The sequence below is a fragment of the Lemur catta genome, chromosome 15, assembly GCF_020740605.2.
Source record: "Lemur catta isolate mLemCat1 chromosome 15, mLemCat1.pri, whole genome shotgun sequence".
In the NCBI taxonomy this organism is placed as follows: Eukaryota; Metazoa; Chordata; class Mammalia; order Primates; family Lemuridae; genus Lemur; species Lemur catta.
Window position 1 is genome coordinate 18,950,754 of NC_059142.1, and position 16,135 is coordinate 18,966,888.

A 16,135-nucleotide genomic window follows, 5' to 3' on the forward strand; every position below is an offset into this window, starting at 1 on the left:
AGCCCTCCTGCAAACTGGACTGTCCACTCTTCCTCCTAGGAGATGGATCTGGAAAGTCTGGAGGCTGCTAACCAGAGCCTGCAGGCCGACCTAAAGCTGGCGTTCAAGCGCATTGGGGACCTGCAGGCCGCCATCGAGGATGAGATGGAGAGCGATGAGAACGAGGACCTCATCAACAGGTGAGGGCAGCCTCTGTGGCATCGGCAGCCAGCATGGAATCCCTCTTGACCACCTCCCTCTGGGGCCAGGCCACCAGGTAGGATAGCTGCAACCTCTGCCTCCCTGTCACCAAGCCACCAATGCCCCCTCCCTGGTGCAGCCTGTCCTGCGGCAGCTGAGGATGGGACAGGTATGGCCTTGGGGAGCCCCCCACCCCGTGCTCCCCTCCCCAGGCCTGCTGAGGACCTGGCTCTCCGGCTCTGTCTGCTCAAGATGAGTTATTCCCCCGTTTAGCTGCATTTCCGATGGTGCCTGCCCCACTCTGGGGAGAGCAGAGATTTAAAGGCTGTGGTGCCTTGTTACTGTGCCAGAGATTTTCTCTCATAAAACCAACCCAGGGAACGGTTTAGGAGAGAGAGAGATTTGTGGTCCTAGGCCGAGGAGAAAGTCACGAGGAGGGAGACCAGCAGTGCAGGGCGGGGTTAGGCCCTGGAGACGTGCCCAAGGCTGCCTTGGACAGACCCCAGACCTGCCACCTTCCACCCCAGAGCCGGGGCCCATCCTGCAGGCAGGTCCAGGGCAGCCCAGGGAGCCTGCCTCCTTTGGGGCAGGGGACAAGTGCCAGGGGCAGCCTGGACCCGATTCTGAGGACAACAGCATCATGCATCCCACTGCCTGGTCTCAGCCAGCCAGAGCGGCTCCTGCTGAGGAAAGAGAGGTCCTTGGCTAAGGGGTCCACCTTGGTTTGCCCATTGATTTTTCTGTCTGCTTCCTCTGGGCCCCCCTTGCCCACCATTTTCTTTCTGTTTCCAGTTTGCAGGACATGGTGACAAAGTATCAGAAAAGAAAGAATAAACTGTGAGGACCGGAGCGCGTGCGCTCTCTGCCTCTCCCCGCGGGTGTCTAACCCCCTAACACTGGCTCCCACCCAGGGCCCCGCTGCATGCCGCATGTGGACACAGCCTCGCCACACACCCCCGCTAGCTGGTCTCTAACGCTAACACCACCGGCCGACCTCAGGGGAGGCAGGGACTGGCTGGGCCCCGGCAGAGGCGAGGGCAGGCAATGAGGCGTGCTGCCCGGCAGGCTGGAGCTGGCCCTCCGCCCCTGGTGGGCAGGAGCCTAGTGCTCTCAGAAAGGAGAGTTCAGCCTCATTCAGTGGTGCCTGCGTTCCACCTCCCTGAGTTCCAGCGCCCTCCTCCCTCAGAAGCCAAGCGTAGCCCCCTCCCTGGCCTGTTTCTCTGGGGGACGGTCTCTGTTTGGGCTGGATTTGTCCACATCCTTGCGGTCTCTTAGAGCCTCGGCTGCCTGAGAGAAGCGGGTATGTTATGTCTTTAAAGGTCCGCCACCTTCTCTTGGCAGACAAGGGGAGAAGGTGAGGGGCATCTAAGAGTTTCTTGTTTGCAGAAAGCATTCAGGCAGCTAATCACGGCTGCTCTGCCACGGCGGGGGAAGGGAACACAGCCAGATGTGTTTACTTTACTCCCTGCAGCACCGTGGGCAGAGGGAGGCCCCGGGCGTTTGTGCTGGTGCTGTCTGTCAGGTGGCGGGAAGCCCAGGAAATCCACCCCTCTCTTCTTTTCCTTCTCTCCGGGTGGGAGCCGGGCAGGCGGTGTAGATGCGCAGGCCCCGGGGCGCGTCGGGCTGGTCCTCTGTCAGGTTGGACAGGGCCCTGTCCTTCCTGTAGCGGGGCATCGGGTTCCTCCCCCACTCTTTCTTGCCTGGCAGCCTCCTCCCCTGGCCAGGGTGGGCTGGCAGCAGCGCAAAGGACTTGGTGAGAGCTAATGATAAATGTAATAGTGTGTAACAGTGATAGAGGGCCGCTGGAGCCCGGTTGTCACACACAATTAATATCCCCCGCCGTTCTGTCTCCGTTTGTTTGTTCCCCCGCGATTCGGCTCCCAGTTAACTAATAGCACATGAGCCCGGACATAAATTGTATTTGACGCGAGGTTTAATTCCGACCATTTAAAATTTCAACTGCCCCCTGAGCCCGCCTGCCCCCAGAGTTTGTTTACAGGCCTGATTATTTAAGGAAAAGAACCCAAACATCGCCTAGATGCTTGCAGCCGCAGGGAAGGCGAGGGCAGGCGGGCCAGGCTCTGCAACCCATTTGCCGCTCTGAATGTAGGGAGGGAAAATTCGTATTCTGGGCCTGTGATTGTCTGTCCCTCGTGTGTTCCAGCCCTGCCATCCTTGGGCGGCAGGAGCTTCAAGGGCTGATAAAATGCGCATTTAAGATCATATTCTAAACCATCGCCAGGCACGCACACACAAAGGCACACCCGCGCATGCACGCAAGCACACACACACACAGACACACACACACCCCAGCGTGCACTCACGCAGACGCATGGGGACGTGCAGCTCTAACCAGGTTCCCACTGATGGCAGGGACATGGTGTGGCTCCTTCCTCAGCAGCTCTGGGCCCCAGCTCCAAGTTATCGAGCCAGTGCGCTAAGGCAGGCAGAAAAATAATGTTTCGATTTACTTAGAGATACAGTTGTTATTGCCATAACCTTAATGAAAGCAGTAAACAGGGCAGTATTAAGGGAGATTTATACAGAAACGCTTTTAACATGTAGACATAGATTTTGCGATGCATACAGCACCTCCTTTCTAAAGGCAATCAATATGGTTATGAACGGCGGTGATAAATTACAGGCTCTGAAGCTAGAGAGGGAGGTTTTTTGCACGGGTGTATAAATCAGGTGGTATCGACGTTCCATGGGGTCCGGGCACCACAGTAAATCTGCCAGGCTTGGACGGGCACAGGGCTTGCATTAGCGGTTTCGGGGCTGTCTGCTAAACTCCTGTTTACCCGGGGCATCAGCCAGCCTCATCTTTGTTATAATTCTGTATTTGACGGAAGCCCATAAAATATGCCTCTTTATTCCCCTCCCCACGAGTCAGGCTCTCTCACAGTCCCCAGAACAGAGTCTGGTGGTTTCCACTGTGTGTGTGTATGCGCGTGTGTGTACGCACACACGCGCCTATGTGGCTATTTATTCGAGAACATAATTCAAGAACAGGGCCGTTCCTGTTGACACAGATGAAAGGAAATTTATATCAAGGAGAAACCTAAGCCTATGTGTGGCAGGGGAACTTGGTGAGCAGACAGTCTGCAGAATTTTAGAAGCATTATCACTCAGAAGCTATCTCCAAGCCCAGCTGCTTCATGAGGGGGTCTCCATGACTCTAGCCTCAGAATTTGACTCCTCTGGGCTTTCCTGCAAGTGCTGGGGTCAGCTTGGCCTGAAGCTGTACAGGGGACTAACAGCTGGAGGCTGCCTGAGGGAGGGAAGAGGAGACTTGGAGAGACAGAGCCCTTGTCTGGGACTTTCTGAGCCCACCTGGGTCTCCCTGGGCAATCTGGATCCTGAAGCTGCTGCCAGTCCCTCAGGAAATGCTGACACTCCTCTCCTTGTCCTTTGTCTGTCCTTAAGGGCCAGGGAAGCCACAGGGTGGGTCTGGGATGTGGCCTGTGCCTCCTTAACCTAGTGCCTGGGTTGGTGTTGCCATCAGCTAAGGAGATCTCCAAGTGCACGCTCACTGGCAAGCCTACGTAGCCCTTCTCTCCTGCTCCATGGCTAGCAGGCTGGCTCTTGTAACAAAGGCATGGAAAATGGCAGCAGCTCTAGCTACAGTTAGGAGAGTGGCAGACAGGAAACAGCAGAGTGGGCCTCAAGCAGTAGCTGAAGGGCCCAGGACTCCTCTTTTAACCATTCAGCCATTTAGCTGTAATTGACGAGTGGGTGGTCTTCGTGTTATTCTCCTTGGGTTGGTCAGCTGAACAGCTGCCTGTCACAGATAACTGGGATGGGAGCTGCCTCTGTGCTCCTGGGGGTCATCTTGGTGGCTGTCATACTGTGGCCTGCGGGGTGGGGACAGGCTCGTTGCGAATGGTGTGCTCTGTCCCTCTTACTCTCCTCCCTGACTCACTGATGCGCATGCCACCCTGCATCCCCAGACACACCCCGCCCCTCCCATCAGCTCTCCCTTCTGGGCAGCGGGTGACCACCTCTTGCCTGGCCTTGCCTACTTTTCTGCTCCTCATTCCCACAGCGAGGGGGACTCGGATGTGGACTCAGAACTGGAGGACCGGGTTGACGGGGTCAAGTCCTGGTTGTCGAAAAACAAGGGACCTTCCAAGGCAGCTTCTGATGATGGCAGCTTGAAGAGTTCCAGGTGAGCATGTGGCCTTGAGTTGGGAGGAAAAGCCATCTCGTGCCACCAGGAATGAATGAGCAGCACCTCGATCCCACGAGGGCAGGCCTCAGGCCATCTGCATCTCTTGCCTGGTGTCTGTGAGGGGGGCCCAGGCGTGCTCCTGGCACATGGAGTGAGCACAGGAGAAGGCTGGGGTTCTTAGCCAGCGTCTGCGTCACCCTTGTTTTTCCCAGGTGATGTTTTCCTGTTAGGCTCAGGTTTGGTATAGGATTAACTTCACCCCCATTTATTCATTCAACAAATGTTGATTGAACTACTGGATTAGGCCCTTGGAATCAAGACTGGGATGGGGCACAGGGGACTCTGGATCCCACAACCTGCGCCAGCTCTGGACTGCTGACATCTTAGTAAGAATAGCAGCAGAGGCCAGGCGTGGTGGCTCACGCCTGTTATCCTAACACTCTGGGAGGCCAAGGCAGGAGGTTCGCTTGAGCTCAGGAGTTGGAGACCAGGTTGAGCAAGAGCAAGACTCCGTCTCTACTAAAAATAGAAAAATTAGCTGGGCATGGTGGCACTCACCTGTAGTCCCAGCTACTCAGGAGACTGAGGCAGGAGGATTGCTTGAGCCCAGGAGTTTGAGGTTGCAGTGAGCAGTGATGATACCACTGCACTCTAGCTGGGACAGCAGAGCAAGACTCTGTCTCAAAAGAAAAAAAAAAAATCCAGAACAGCTGCAGAAAAGGCACCATTCCCCTGATTCCTGTCCCAGCTACAGGCACATTTCTGTCTTTCTCTGCCCGTTGTCTACTTGCTCTAATCTTTTTGCTGGCCCCTTTTTGCTAATACCCATCCACTGGGGGAACTTGCTCCCCTATTTGCCAGCCTTCTGATCATACAACCACCCCTGGAATCCAGGGCTCCCCCTTCCCCATCCCCTACCTGCTGGCCAGCATGGCAGCAGGAAGAGGAACATCTTAGGTTCCCTTCCCTCCTATGGTCACTTCCCTGCCAGCTCCCTTCTCACAAAGAGTCCCCCCCAACTCAAGCTGATGCGGATGCCCAGGGCACACCTTCCACCCCCTTCCAGAGACGGCAGGAGGGCTGGGTGGGAAAAGTAACATCCTTCCCTTCCTTCTCAACTCCCCTGAGGCCCCTTCCCCAAGTCTGGCCCCTCACCAGAAGCACCCAGTGGCCCCCTATAATTGGTTTAATTTATTCAGCCAAACAACATTTTGTTTTTGCAGATAATGCCGGCTTCCCCGCCCCTCTGCCGTGGTTCACCACGGCGTGGCACAAGGCTCCAGGTAGTTGACAATGAAATAAATTGAACTAAACGTTTAGAGGGGGAAAAGTGATGAAATAGAACAATAGTCTAATTTACATGACATTCTCCATGAAGCTATTTTCACTGACGCAAATTATTTTGCTTCATTTCCTCCGACATTCTCACCACCACTTTGCCAGAGCTGCTGCCGTTTCTCCTCCTTTCACCTCCCTCCTCCTGTGTCTTTATTCTCTAGGTTTAATGCTTGTTCCCCCCTCTCTCTCTCAACCTCTCTCTCTCTCTCTCTCCTGGCTGCCCCTCATCCACTGCTGCTGCTGGCACCGTCCCTCAGAACGGCCCTCAACACCCCGTGTAAGGAGGGCAAGGGGGCGGAGGAGCGGCCAGCCTCCGTGCTGAGCTCCCTGAGCTATCGCAAGCGGCTCACCCTAAAGGACTCCATCGGGGGCACCGGGGACGCGGACTCGCTCTTCACCACCCTGAGCGAGCGGGCGGCCTCCCCCGAGAGGCCCCCCAGGAAGGCCCGCGGGGGCCCCAGGGAGGAGCCAGGCCCGGGCAGGAAGTCGGAGGAGCCAGATGAGTGCGGCTCCGTCTTCTCCGAGGCCAGGAGCCGCGCCGGCCGGGGGCTGGAGAAGCGGTGGGGCTCAGACTTGGACCGGGCCTCGGCAGTCTCTGCGCCCGTCAGTCGGGCCTCCTCGGCCACCCGGCATGGCTCTGGTGAGGACAGGGCCTGCTCCTCCCTGAGCTTCTCACTGTCGGGCTCACCCAGTTCCCGCCGAAGCACCTCCCGCCTTGACAGCCTGTCCAGGACCCTCAGCCCTTCCTTGAGCCGGGCCTCGGGCCTAGGCCGGGAGAGCCCTGATTCCCGCCTGTCCCTGGGCCGGAGCTGCCTGGATGAGTGGGACGACGGAGCCAGCATGGCCTTGAGTGAGGCCCACTCGCAGTACAGCCACCCGTCACTGGCTCGCAGCCTGTCGGTGCCACCCGAGCCACGGGGCTCGGCCTCAGCCACGGATGAGCCTGTCAGCTCCGGCGTCCGCCCCATCAGCCGTCACTCCTACTTGGACCCAGACCTGGAGGCTGCCATCAACGAGGTCTTGAGCTACAAACCTGTCCCGTTCCAGCGGAGCAGCCTGGAGCCTGACTCCGAGGACGACCGGAAGAGCATCCAGAGTGCCCGGAGCGCCCAGCTGGGCCCCCCAGAGCGAGCCACCAGCATCCGCCGCTCTGCCTCTGCTGCTGATGTCTCCCGGTCCCACAGCAGCCGGAAGAGCCGGAGCAAGCGAAGGAGCAGAAGGAGCAGCTCCAGCTCCAGCTCCAGCTCCAGCTCAGAGGGTTCCTCGGAGCACAAGCGGCGGAAGAAGGGGCGCTCCCGGAGCAAGAAGAAGTCCAAATCGAGAAGAAAGAGAACCGACACCGAGTCGGAATCCTCCTCATCATCATCATCATCTGGTGGGTCCACCGTCTCAGGCCACAGCCGCTCCAGCGTGAAGAAGGGCCCAGCTGCGGAAAGTGAGGCGGCTGGGCAGGTGCCCCGGCAGTCGAGGAAAGAGGAGAAGAAGCGCAAGAAAGAGGTGGACAGCCTGATGATGCGGTACCTGTACCGGCCCGAGAGCGACTAGGGCAGTAGGTGGCACCTGGTGTGAAGTGCAGCATGGCTTGTTCCACCCGGCGTGAACTAACGTGCTCCCTGCCCCACCAGCCACCGCCTAAGGCCCCGCCTGCATTCCTCTTGGGCAGGCCTGGCCTTGGGGAGCCTCCTGGCGACCTCGGAGAGCAGGGGCCAGCTAAGCTGGTCAGTCACTCTGAGCCCTGAGCCCAACCACCTGAAATTGCTGGTGGTGTTAGTTATAGTTCCCGCTTACCAGATCTTTACCCTGTATCCTAGATACCCTGTGTCCCAGATACTTGCCGTGCTCTAGTCACTTAATCCTCACAATAACCCCCTAACGAAGGGCTGATCACTCCTGTTTCATAGAAGGGGAAGCTGAGGCTTGGGGAGGTTAAGTCACTTGCCAAGGTCTCATAGCTGGGAAATCATGTTGCCAAGATCTGAACGGGGCCTGTTCAACTCAACACTCTTGCCCTTAACCACCTCTCCTTATGCCCCAGCACAGAGCACAGGGGCGACATGTTTACTGTATGTGCCAAGCAGCACCCATCTGGGAGCTTTTGTCCACAGCCCCAGCAGGCTGGGCCCAGGGAAGGGCCTGAGCTGCCACCTGGCCGTGAGTTGGTACATCAGTGGCTGTAAGCTATTAGGGGGCCTTTTGCTCCATTCGCCCTGCCCCTGCAAAGCCACCTTTTTCCCTGGCGTGGATCTCAAGCCTAGGAGCACAAGGCTCACAGGGCTGCAGCCCACACAGCGCCACGCCCTGCGGAGAACCAGGAGATGCCTGACTCCCTCCTCAACCCTCCCACCTCAAGCCCACACATGGGCGTCACCTCGCTTCTGCTCCTCTTGTAAAGTTCTAATGAATAGAAATTAGCAGCTGCTGAGTGACAGCCCCCTCCTGGCTCTCCTGCCTCCCCCAGCTCTTCTCCCTGTGGGGAGGGAGACCTAGCAGTTAGGCCCTTTATGCCCACACCCCCGTGCTGGAGGAAAGGCAGAGCCTGACTCATGGAATCCCATTGTTGCCAGTTTCCCTGGTGGGCGGTGACATTTTGGATCACCCTAGTTATGCGAAGCTGTTTTCAGCATGGTGCCCTCCCAGGGCAAGCTTGCTACTTCCCAGGGGGTATGACCCCAGAGTGCAGCCCCCTGGGGAATGGGCGTTTATTTCCCAGATGCATGAACTAACACACCTGTTGCATGCTTGTGCTGTGGAGCCACTGGACATATTTGCTGACTTTGGATGGGTTATGCCAAAAGGGACCAAGTTTAAGGTCCCTTTAGGGAATGGAGCAGTGGAAGTGAATGTTACATGTAGGTATTTGGAGATAGGTGATGGGGTGGGGGAGTGGAACTTGAACTCATTCCTTGGGCCTAAGCTGCCCTGAAACCAAGCCCCTGGGCTCAGCCCTGCTGTGTTGCTTCCCCGATGAGACACGTGGCTGCTGGGTGCTCCAGGAAAGGCAGGAAGTATTTCAATTGTACAGGGGAGCTGCTGTCAGCTCCATAGTGAGAAGAGACAGGAGTGGAAATGTTCGGTCTACATCTCAGCCTTCTTAGCAGCCCTGCTAAGTGCCCAGCGCCCCCAGGGCAGGAAGGCAGTTGAGGGACCCAGGTTAGGGAAGGCGAATCAGGGGCCAGGTGCTTCTGCACACTGCACCCTTCCCTCAGAGGGGGACATGGGCCTACATGGGCCGTCCCACATTGACCAGCAACTGGCAGATTTCGGATCCCAATGCCCTCAGCCCACCCTTGACCTCAACAACCAGCAAGAACAAAAAGACAGAAAGCCTGTTTCTTCCACCAACCACCAGCACAGTTCTCGTTCATCAGGAGAGCGGAAGTAATCCTGAAACCCCACACACCACCATGTCTGAGGAGGACAGGATTCACTGCCGGTGGAGTGGCACCAAGCCAGTGCCTAACCGACCAACAGGGAGCCAGAGAGAAAAGGCCTGGGGAGGGAGGACCTTGCTGCACTCATCGTCAACTGACTTTGGAGTGGATAAACTGCCAAGGGTGGGGGCGGGGGCAGAGCAGTGGTTCAGCTTCCCATCTGGCAATGAGGACCAGCAGCATCCATAGCGAAGTCAAGGGGAGGGGAGCTGCCACCCCGGGCTCTCCCAGCAGGAATTAGCTTATGTACCAAATTGTTTGTGACAGCGCTGAGTAGGAGACACTGGCTTGTGGGGAGGAAGGATTTTTAAACAATTTGGTTAAAATGTTCCAATTGTCAGCCCTGGCTCCTGCTGTTGGCTCTCTGATGGCAGTGGCAGTAGAAGTCACTAAGGAGACTGGCTAGGGAGCACCCACGCTGGAAGCAAGGGGGACCCTGTGGATGCACAACCCAGGGGAGAGAGACGGGGAGTTAGTTTACTGCCTCCCCAGCTGCCTCTGCCACTGCCCGGCGTCTTGCTAGAACAGGATGGAAACCCGGCTGTCCTTTATCCAGGTGTCCGCCTGGCAGGCACAGGAGTGTGGTGGTGGGGGCCGGAGCCCCACTGTGAGAAGAGGTGCGGGATGGAAAGGAGCTCAGGGCCTCTATGAAGCGGGTCGCGCAGGCCTGGGCTCTCTGGCTGCCCCTCATTTGCATCCCAGCCCTGGCATCTGCCTCGTCCCCTCTGCCCACAGAATAACCCCACTGTCTTTCCACAAAGCCAGGCGTTCCTTTGCCTAACAGCAGACCCTTGGCACCGGGTGCCCAGAAATTGTAAAAAATGAGAACCAAACCAGGCTCCCACTAATTTGAATTCCAATAACCCCAAAGCTAAAATAACCCCAATTTTTTTCTGTGTTGCACAGTCATCATTGAGCTTTATAATTTTGTCCTGGAGACCCCCCAGAGTCCTTAAGTGCCTTTGGCCCATCAAAGTAAGTCTCATTTATGTTCAGTCTAGTTTGTATTAAATGTGTTTTGTGCTACTCTGATTCCTTTAAAAATGGTAATTCATTCATGAGAAGTACGATAACTATTAACCAGATTGCCCCATTCCTGAACCGTTTTGCATAATTGAACATGTATTCATTCTACCAGGCTCTTCCTTCCCCCCAGGGACAGAGAGAGACCTGTCTTTGCACCCCCCTGGGCACTCACCCAGGCCAGCAGGAGAATTCAGGTTTGGTCTTGTTTTCCTCCTGGTCATTTAGTCTAGCTGCAGAATGGACTCCTCTTAAGTCTTTGAGGTCTAAGTGTCCCAGGTTCAAGTTTACATATTGGCTGTGACCTTGGGCAAGATGGCTCCTCTCTTTGAACTAGCTTCCTTATAGTATTTCACAGGGTTATTTGAAGAATAAGATAGCACATGTATGGTGCCTAGGCCGGTGTCTCGTACACAGGAGACAGGAGTGCTCAGTGATCAAGTCCTTTCTTCTGGATTTCTCACTGACACTTTGGGAAAAGCTCAGAAGGTGGTTCATTCTTGCAGAAACCCTGTTTCCTTCTCTTTGGGGTTGGGGATAGAACTTTAAAAGGGCGAATAAACAAAGGGCCCTCCCCAGACTCTTAAATCAGAATTGTAGGCAGCGGGGATCACAGAATTCCTGTTTGCCCAAGTGGAAAGTCTCTAAAACCTGGAGGCAGGGCTGCAGCTCCAGGGACCCGCCGAGTGTAGGGCACCGGGAGGAGCCATGCTGGGCTGTGTTTTCTCCAGTGGTGCTGAAATTATAGTGCACTTAAACCGGCAGAGGCAGTGGAGGCAGGAGGGGTAGTGGAAGGTGGCTCTAAGGCTTTGGGAAAGAGAAAAGAGAAGGTGGATGGAGCTGGAAGCTGAGGTCCCATCTTCCCTCGTCCAATGCCACGATCTTGCTCCATCCAGGGATGATGCTTCACATCGTAGTAGAGGGAGAGCTGGAGGCTTCCAGAGCCGGTGGTCTGATGAAGATTCTCTGGGGTTAGGTTGTTAAACCAAGAAAGGGGCTTTTCCCATTGGGCCACCCTGAAACAGAGGTCTTGACAGCCCCTACTTCCTGAGTCTCCGTTCCTTGTTGTGGGTAGATGATGCCGTGGTCAAGGGTAGCAATTCTCACAGGCCTTAAGAAACCCTGATTAGAAGAAAGTGTTACTATCTGGGAGTATTCCATGGGGAAAGCCCTCCTCAGAAGGAATCTTTACAGGAATAACGTCAGCCTGGGTGACAGAGTGAGACCCTGTCTCTAAAAAAATAAAAAAGGGAAATTAACAAGTAAATGACCACACAGGAATAACTTGCCTAAGAGAACGCCTGCCATAGACAAGTCGTGATCATGTAGGCACCAGACCTCCAGTCTCCACGCCAAAGTGGGTCGTGGGCCGCCTGTGTCAGAGACTTCTGAGGAGGGACCTGAAGGTGCAGAACTCCTGGGCTATCCCCAGGAGCTAGCAAGTCAGAATTTCTAACGGGAAGACCCAGGAGTCTGCAGCTGGTTCTTGTCCCGCTCAAGTCCAAGACCCACCTCTCTCCAGCTTCGCTTTCCTAGGAGTTCTAAAGGCGTCCAGAGTCAAAATGGTGCTCTCCTTCTATCTTCTAGGCAAGCCGAGGAAGGGTTTTATTCAGCAGCGTTTGGCTTTGGGGAGTGCTCCTGACCGGCTTTGGTCCTCTCCAGAACCAAAGCTTTGGTGTTGACGCGTAGGAGTGTCATTTGTCCGTAACCTATCCCTCTGTCCCCACAGCCCCACCAGCTACTGGAAGTCCCTCGCCCCTGACCAGTCAGACGACGAGCACGACCCTCTGGACAACACCTCCAGACCCCGATACTCCCACAGCTATATGAGTGACAGTGACACAGAGGCCAAGCCGACGGAGACCAATGCGTAGCCCAGGGGAATGGTTTGCCACCCTCCCACCCACGGCCTGCGGCTGCCTCGGCGCCTCTCCCGGGAAATGGCGGGGCACTGGTCTCCCCCACCCGACTGCTGATCTGCATGGAAACACCCAGCCCTCTCCTGTCAGGGGGATTTTCCAGGCTGTGGGTGTCCAACATCTCCACGTGGAAGAGGTGGGGGAAGAGGAGCTTCTGAAAAGAGAACTTTTTGCTCCTTCCTGCCTCAAAGATGCCACACTCTTGGCTTCTGCCCTGGGCCACTGTGGGCAGCAGCAGCTGGCCTGGCACTGCATGGAGCCAGCAAGTTGACCTCCACCTCAGCCCCCTGCTCAGGGACAGTGGACATGCTGCCTCCTGGGACACTGGGTTGCTGGGTCCCTGGGGAGGAGTAAGGGGCGGGGGCAGCAATTCCTTCTCTCTGGTTTGGGGTGAGGGCTTTCTCTTCTTGGTGCCTGCTGTCTTTCTACTTCTTAATTTAAATACCAACCTCTCCATCACAGCTGCATCCCTGAGAGTGGGAAGGGGCTGCGGTGGCAGCTGGGGCCCCGGGGAATGACTCGGGAAGCTCATCTCCCCTTCACTCTTCAGAGCGCAGTCCTCTGTCTGTGCAGCTGGAGACGTGGTGAGCAGAGCTGGGTCCAGGTCCTTACGAGTCAGCGTGGGTGGGGGGCCCCGGGTGCTTCTGGGTTGGGCTGAGCGGGCCCATACGGCAGGGGTCCGCCTACCATCCGCAGCTTCCACCCCCACCCACCCCTGCTCAGCGTGTTACGTGCAATGACCTATTTAAGAGTAAACCCATTCCACCTACGCCAATTCAGGGCTTATCCAAGCACTGCCTCCCTCCCCTTGTGTCCCAGTTGCCTGGGTCATAAGCGCCACTTGGGAGGGAAGGCCCTGGGCTGAGGGCTTGTGATGGAAAGTCTGAAGAGGGAAGTTTTGGTCGGTGCTGATGTGTATCAGACACGAGTCCTCACCCTGTGTCCTGAGCCTGTGTTATTTTTCTTCTCTCAACCTCCCTGCCCCCACACACTTATCCCAGACATCACACATGCGGTCTGAAGGTCCCAGCCCCACCCCAAAAGGTTATCCCGACAACTCCACCAGACTTCGGGGCCCAAGGGCAGTGCCTGGTGCTGCGCCCACCTGCCGTCCCCCCTCCTCTCCTGCAATTGGTTTGTACTCACTGGGCTGTGCTCTCCCTTCTCTGTTTACCTGATGTATGGAAATAAAGGCCCTTTTCCTCCGGCTACACCTGTTTTCCCGCCTGGTCCTTCAGGCTCAGGTAAAGTCCAGTGTGGTCTTGGAGGGAGAGGCAGGATTCTGATGGGGATGCAGGGTCTCTGGCCTGCTCCCGTGTCATACCAATGCCACTTAGAGGGGCTTGGAAGGTCATTTGGGGCAGGTGGTGGGATGAGGGGGTTGGTCAAGGAAGACACCGCCCCCACCTTTTATGTCAAGAGCCTGTGCCTGGAATCCAGGTTGGCAGAGTGATCCGCGCCTCATCCTCCCCTGGCCCGAGGGAACACTGAGATCCACCTGATTGTTAAATCTCACCAATCACAGAGATCCTATCTTCTCTAACTTTTTTTTTTAAGGGGATTCAAGCCTTTCTCATTGGAAAGTTTTTTTAAAGCTTCGTTTTAGTCCTTTCAAAGGTGACTTTTGGACCAAAACTTGGCAGGACTGTCTCTGGCCCCCAACCCTCTTTGGCCACAGGGCAAATTCAATAGGCCAGGAGTTCTGTCTTCTGTGCCTTGCTCAGTCCCTGTCTTCATGCCCCAGCCCACGCTTTGTCCCTTCACTGGCAGCTCGTGGCAGCTTGTACAGAATGGCAAAAAGCAAAAGACCCTCCCTCCTCTACCTTCTGTAATGCGGCCAGTTACAACCCCTGTGTAAATAAAGCCGTCTGGGCAGGTAGGTGGGGAAGGGCATCAGACAGCCCTGGTGCCGGGGGTCTCCTGATGTCATCCAGAAAGAGTCACGAAAGGGAAGGAGGGCAAAAAATCACCCCCAAAACGAGTGGGAGAGAAGTGTGACATGGATCCATCTTGAGCCAAGGAGACTGCTCCCTCCACCGCCCCACAATAGAATAGAGAGGGCAGTAAAAGTGAAGCTACTTTTTTTTAAACTGCTGGCACATGTTCAATTCTGTCACTCATCTTTTATTCCTGCTTTCACATAGCTCGGTGCATTTTCTGTTTCTCCTAGGAACTAGTGTGACAAACTCTCTGCCACCTACAGTTGAGTTCCCAACTCTGCCCATCCATCCTGAGTCAGGCCTCCGGTTAACTGGAAAGTCCACCGTCAACTCCGATAGCCTGGCCTGGGTTAAAGGGCTTTGTTCAAGTCAGAAAATATTCATTTGTTCATTTGCTCAACAGTGGAGAAATGTTTCATAGCTGCTTGCTGTGGGCTAGGCACCATTCTAGGTGCTGGGGTGGATAAGGTCCCTCCCTTCATAAAGTGGACATTCTCGTGGAGGACGGAGGCACAGAATATGTACCGCACCTGCTGTATGCACAAGCTCCGAGTGGGTAGAGAGGAATAAATCGTCATGTTTGTCCTCTGGGGGCTTGTGGACTGGGGCCAGAGGAGACCTATGTGGAAATAATTACACAGGACATCACAGAAGGACAAGAAGTTTGGGGGCACATTATGGAAGGAAACACTCTCTTTGAGCCAGGGGGCTGGGGAGGCTATTAAAAGGAGCTGGAATTCTGAGCCAGCTTGAAGATAGGGCTTCCGCAGGTAGGTCTTGCTGGGATAGGCATGCTGGGGAAAAAGAGATTAAGCCAAGGTCCTGAGGCAGGGAAAGACTGGTGGTAGAGCATGTCACAGGCTGTCTGGGGAAACCAGCGGACATCGCCTGAGATGTTTGTCCAAGTTTCAGCAAAGCCACTTGGGCCAAGGTGGTGGGCTCTAGGCTGCAAAGCACACGATTCCCTTGGCACTAACCCCAGAGGAGTCCAGGAGTCTTCAAGGCCACCAAATCCTGTCTTCATTCTGGGTGTACCTTGAAAGCTCTGTAAACTTCTGCCCTCTCCTGTACAGCTCTGGTCCTTAAGATGTATGTGATCTTGCAAAACAGAAAGCAAACCTGTCCCTGTGCCAGGCTCAAAGCCAGCTCACCAGATCCTCCTCTCTAATCACAGACCCTCAGGATTGCTTCAACTCCTGAATAAGAGGGAACCAAAGTCCTGTGGCACTCCCCATGGTGCCCAGTCTGTGCCCAGAGACTACAGCAGCAGGCAGTGACCCCCGAACTGCCTCCTTTTGTCCTTGTGTCCCCTTGGCAGATTATCCCAGTTGTCCTTTCCCCCATCCCCCGCCCCCGTGCCTGGTGGCACAGACACTTAGCGATTTGCTCCTTAATTGTCCCCCAGCTAGGCTTCCCAGATGCTGCTCTTTAATCTCTCCTGATAAATGAATGGCGCCGCTCCTTTAATCATATGTTCATATCCAAGCCAATTTGAATCAATTTGGCAGGAAGCGTGTTGCAAGAGATGCCATGACTGCTGTTTCTCCCCCCAGGGCCCTGGAGCCAGAGTGACTGCTGCCCTCACCCTCAGCAAAGAGCCCAGGAGACCCATGCAGGAAAGGATCTCCTACCTGAACGGTGGGGACTTTTCAAAGTCATCCCATTCATTCTTGTCCTCCAAGGAGGCAGTGTGGGACTGGAGGGAGATGGATTCACAAAGCCCTCAGAAGTGGAAGGGAGGGGGTGAGTCCACAGCCTTCCTTGGTCACTGAATAAAGGGCTCCGTAATAATCCCTGGGAGAAAGTGCTGCTTTAAATCTAACCCTAATCCTTTCTGTCCCCCATTCATTTCCTCTGAGTTGGTTCTCAGGGAAGCTGGAACACTTCATCACCTTTTATATAGCAACACATTCCAGACAAGTCTATGATAATTTGTCCTTGCCTGCTACTGCTACTGGCATTCACTCCAACTCCTTCCATCTTCCCCTAGGACATATTTTCTAAAACCTCCAGCCTGGTGGGCAGTCTAGGACACGCTTGGTAATGGGCCAAGCTCTGCCACATTTGGGGCTGCTGCCTTTTCACCTCTAGAGTGGTGCCCACGTGCAGTAGTGAACACAAAGCAAAAATAGA

At 55.4% G+C, this 16,135-nt stretch overlaps 1 protein-coding gene across 11 annotated transcripts in view; it reads left to right on the plus strand.

Annotated features, from left to right (window-relative positions):
* MYO18A (myosin XVIIIA) overlaps positions 1-13,273 on the plus strand; it is a 92,386-nt gene extending 79,113 nt beyond the window's left edge. For 5 of the 11 annotated variants that reach the window (XM_045525313.1, XM_045525312.1, XM_045525314.1 and 2 more), the window contains 5 exons: positions 40-179; positions 973-1,017; positions 4,226-4,348; positions 5,947-7,238; positions 11,873-11,961. In XM_045525313.1, the coding sequence (XP_045381269.1) occupies positions 40-179; positions 973-1,017; positions 4,226-4,348; positions 5,947-7,234 (1,596 nt within the window). In that variant the 3' untranslated portion in view covers positions 7,235-7,238; positions 11,873-11,961. Of the gene's footprint in view, positions 1-39; positions 180-972; positions 1,018-4,225; positions 4,349-5,574; positions 5,635-5,946; positions 7,239-11,872 lie in introns of all 11 variants that reach the window. The other 6 variants (XM_045525322.1, XM_045525321.1, XR_006728796.1 and 3 more) reach the window with 5 other exon arrangements.
* Positions 13,274-16,135: the final 2,862 nt, after the last annotated feature.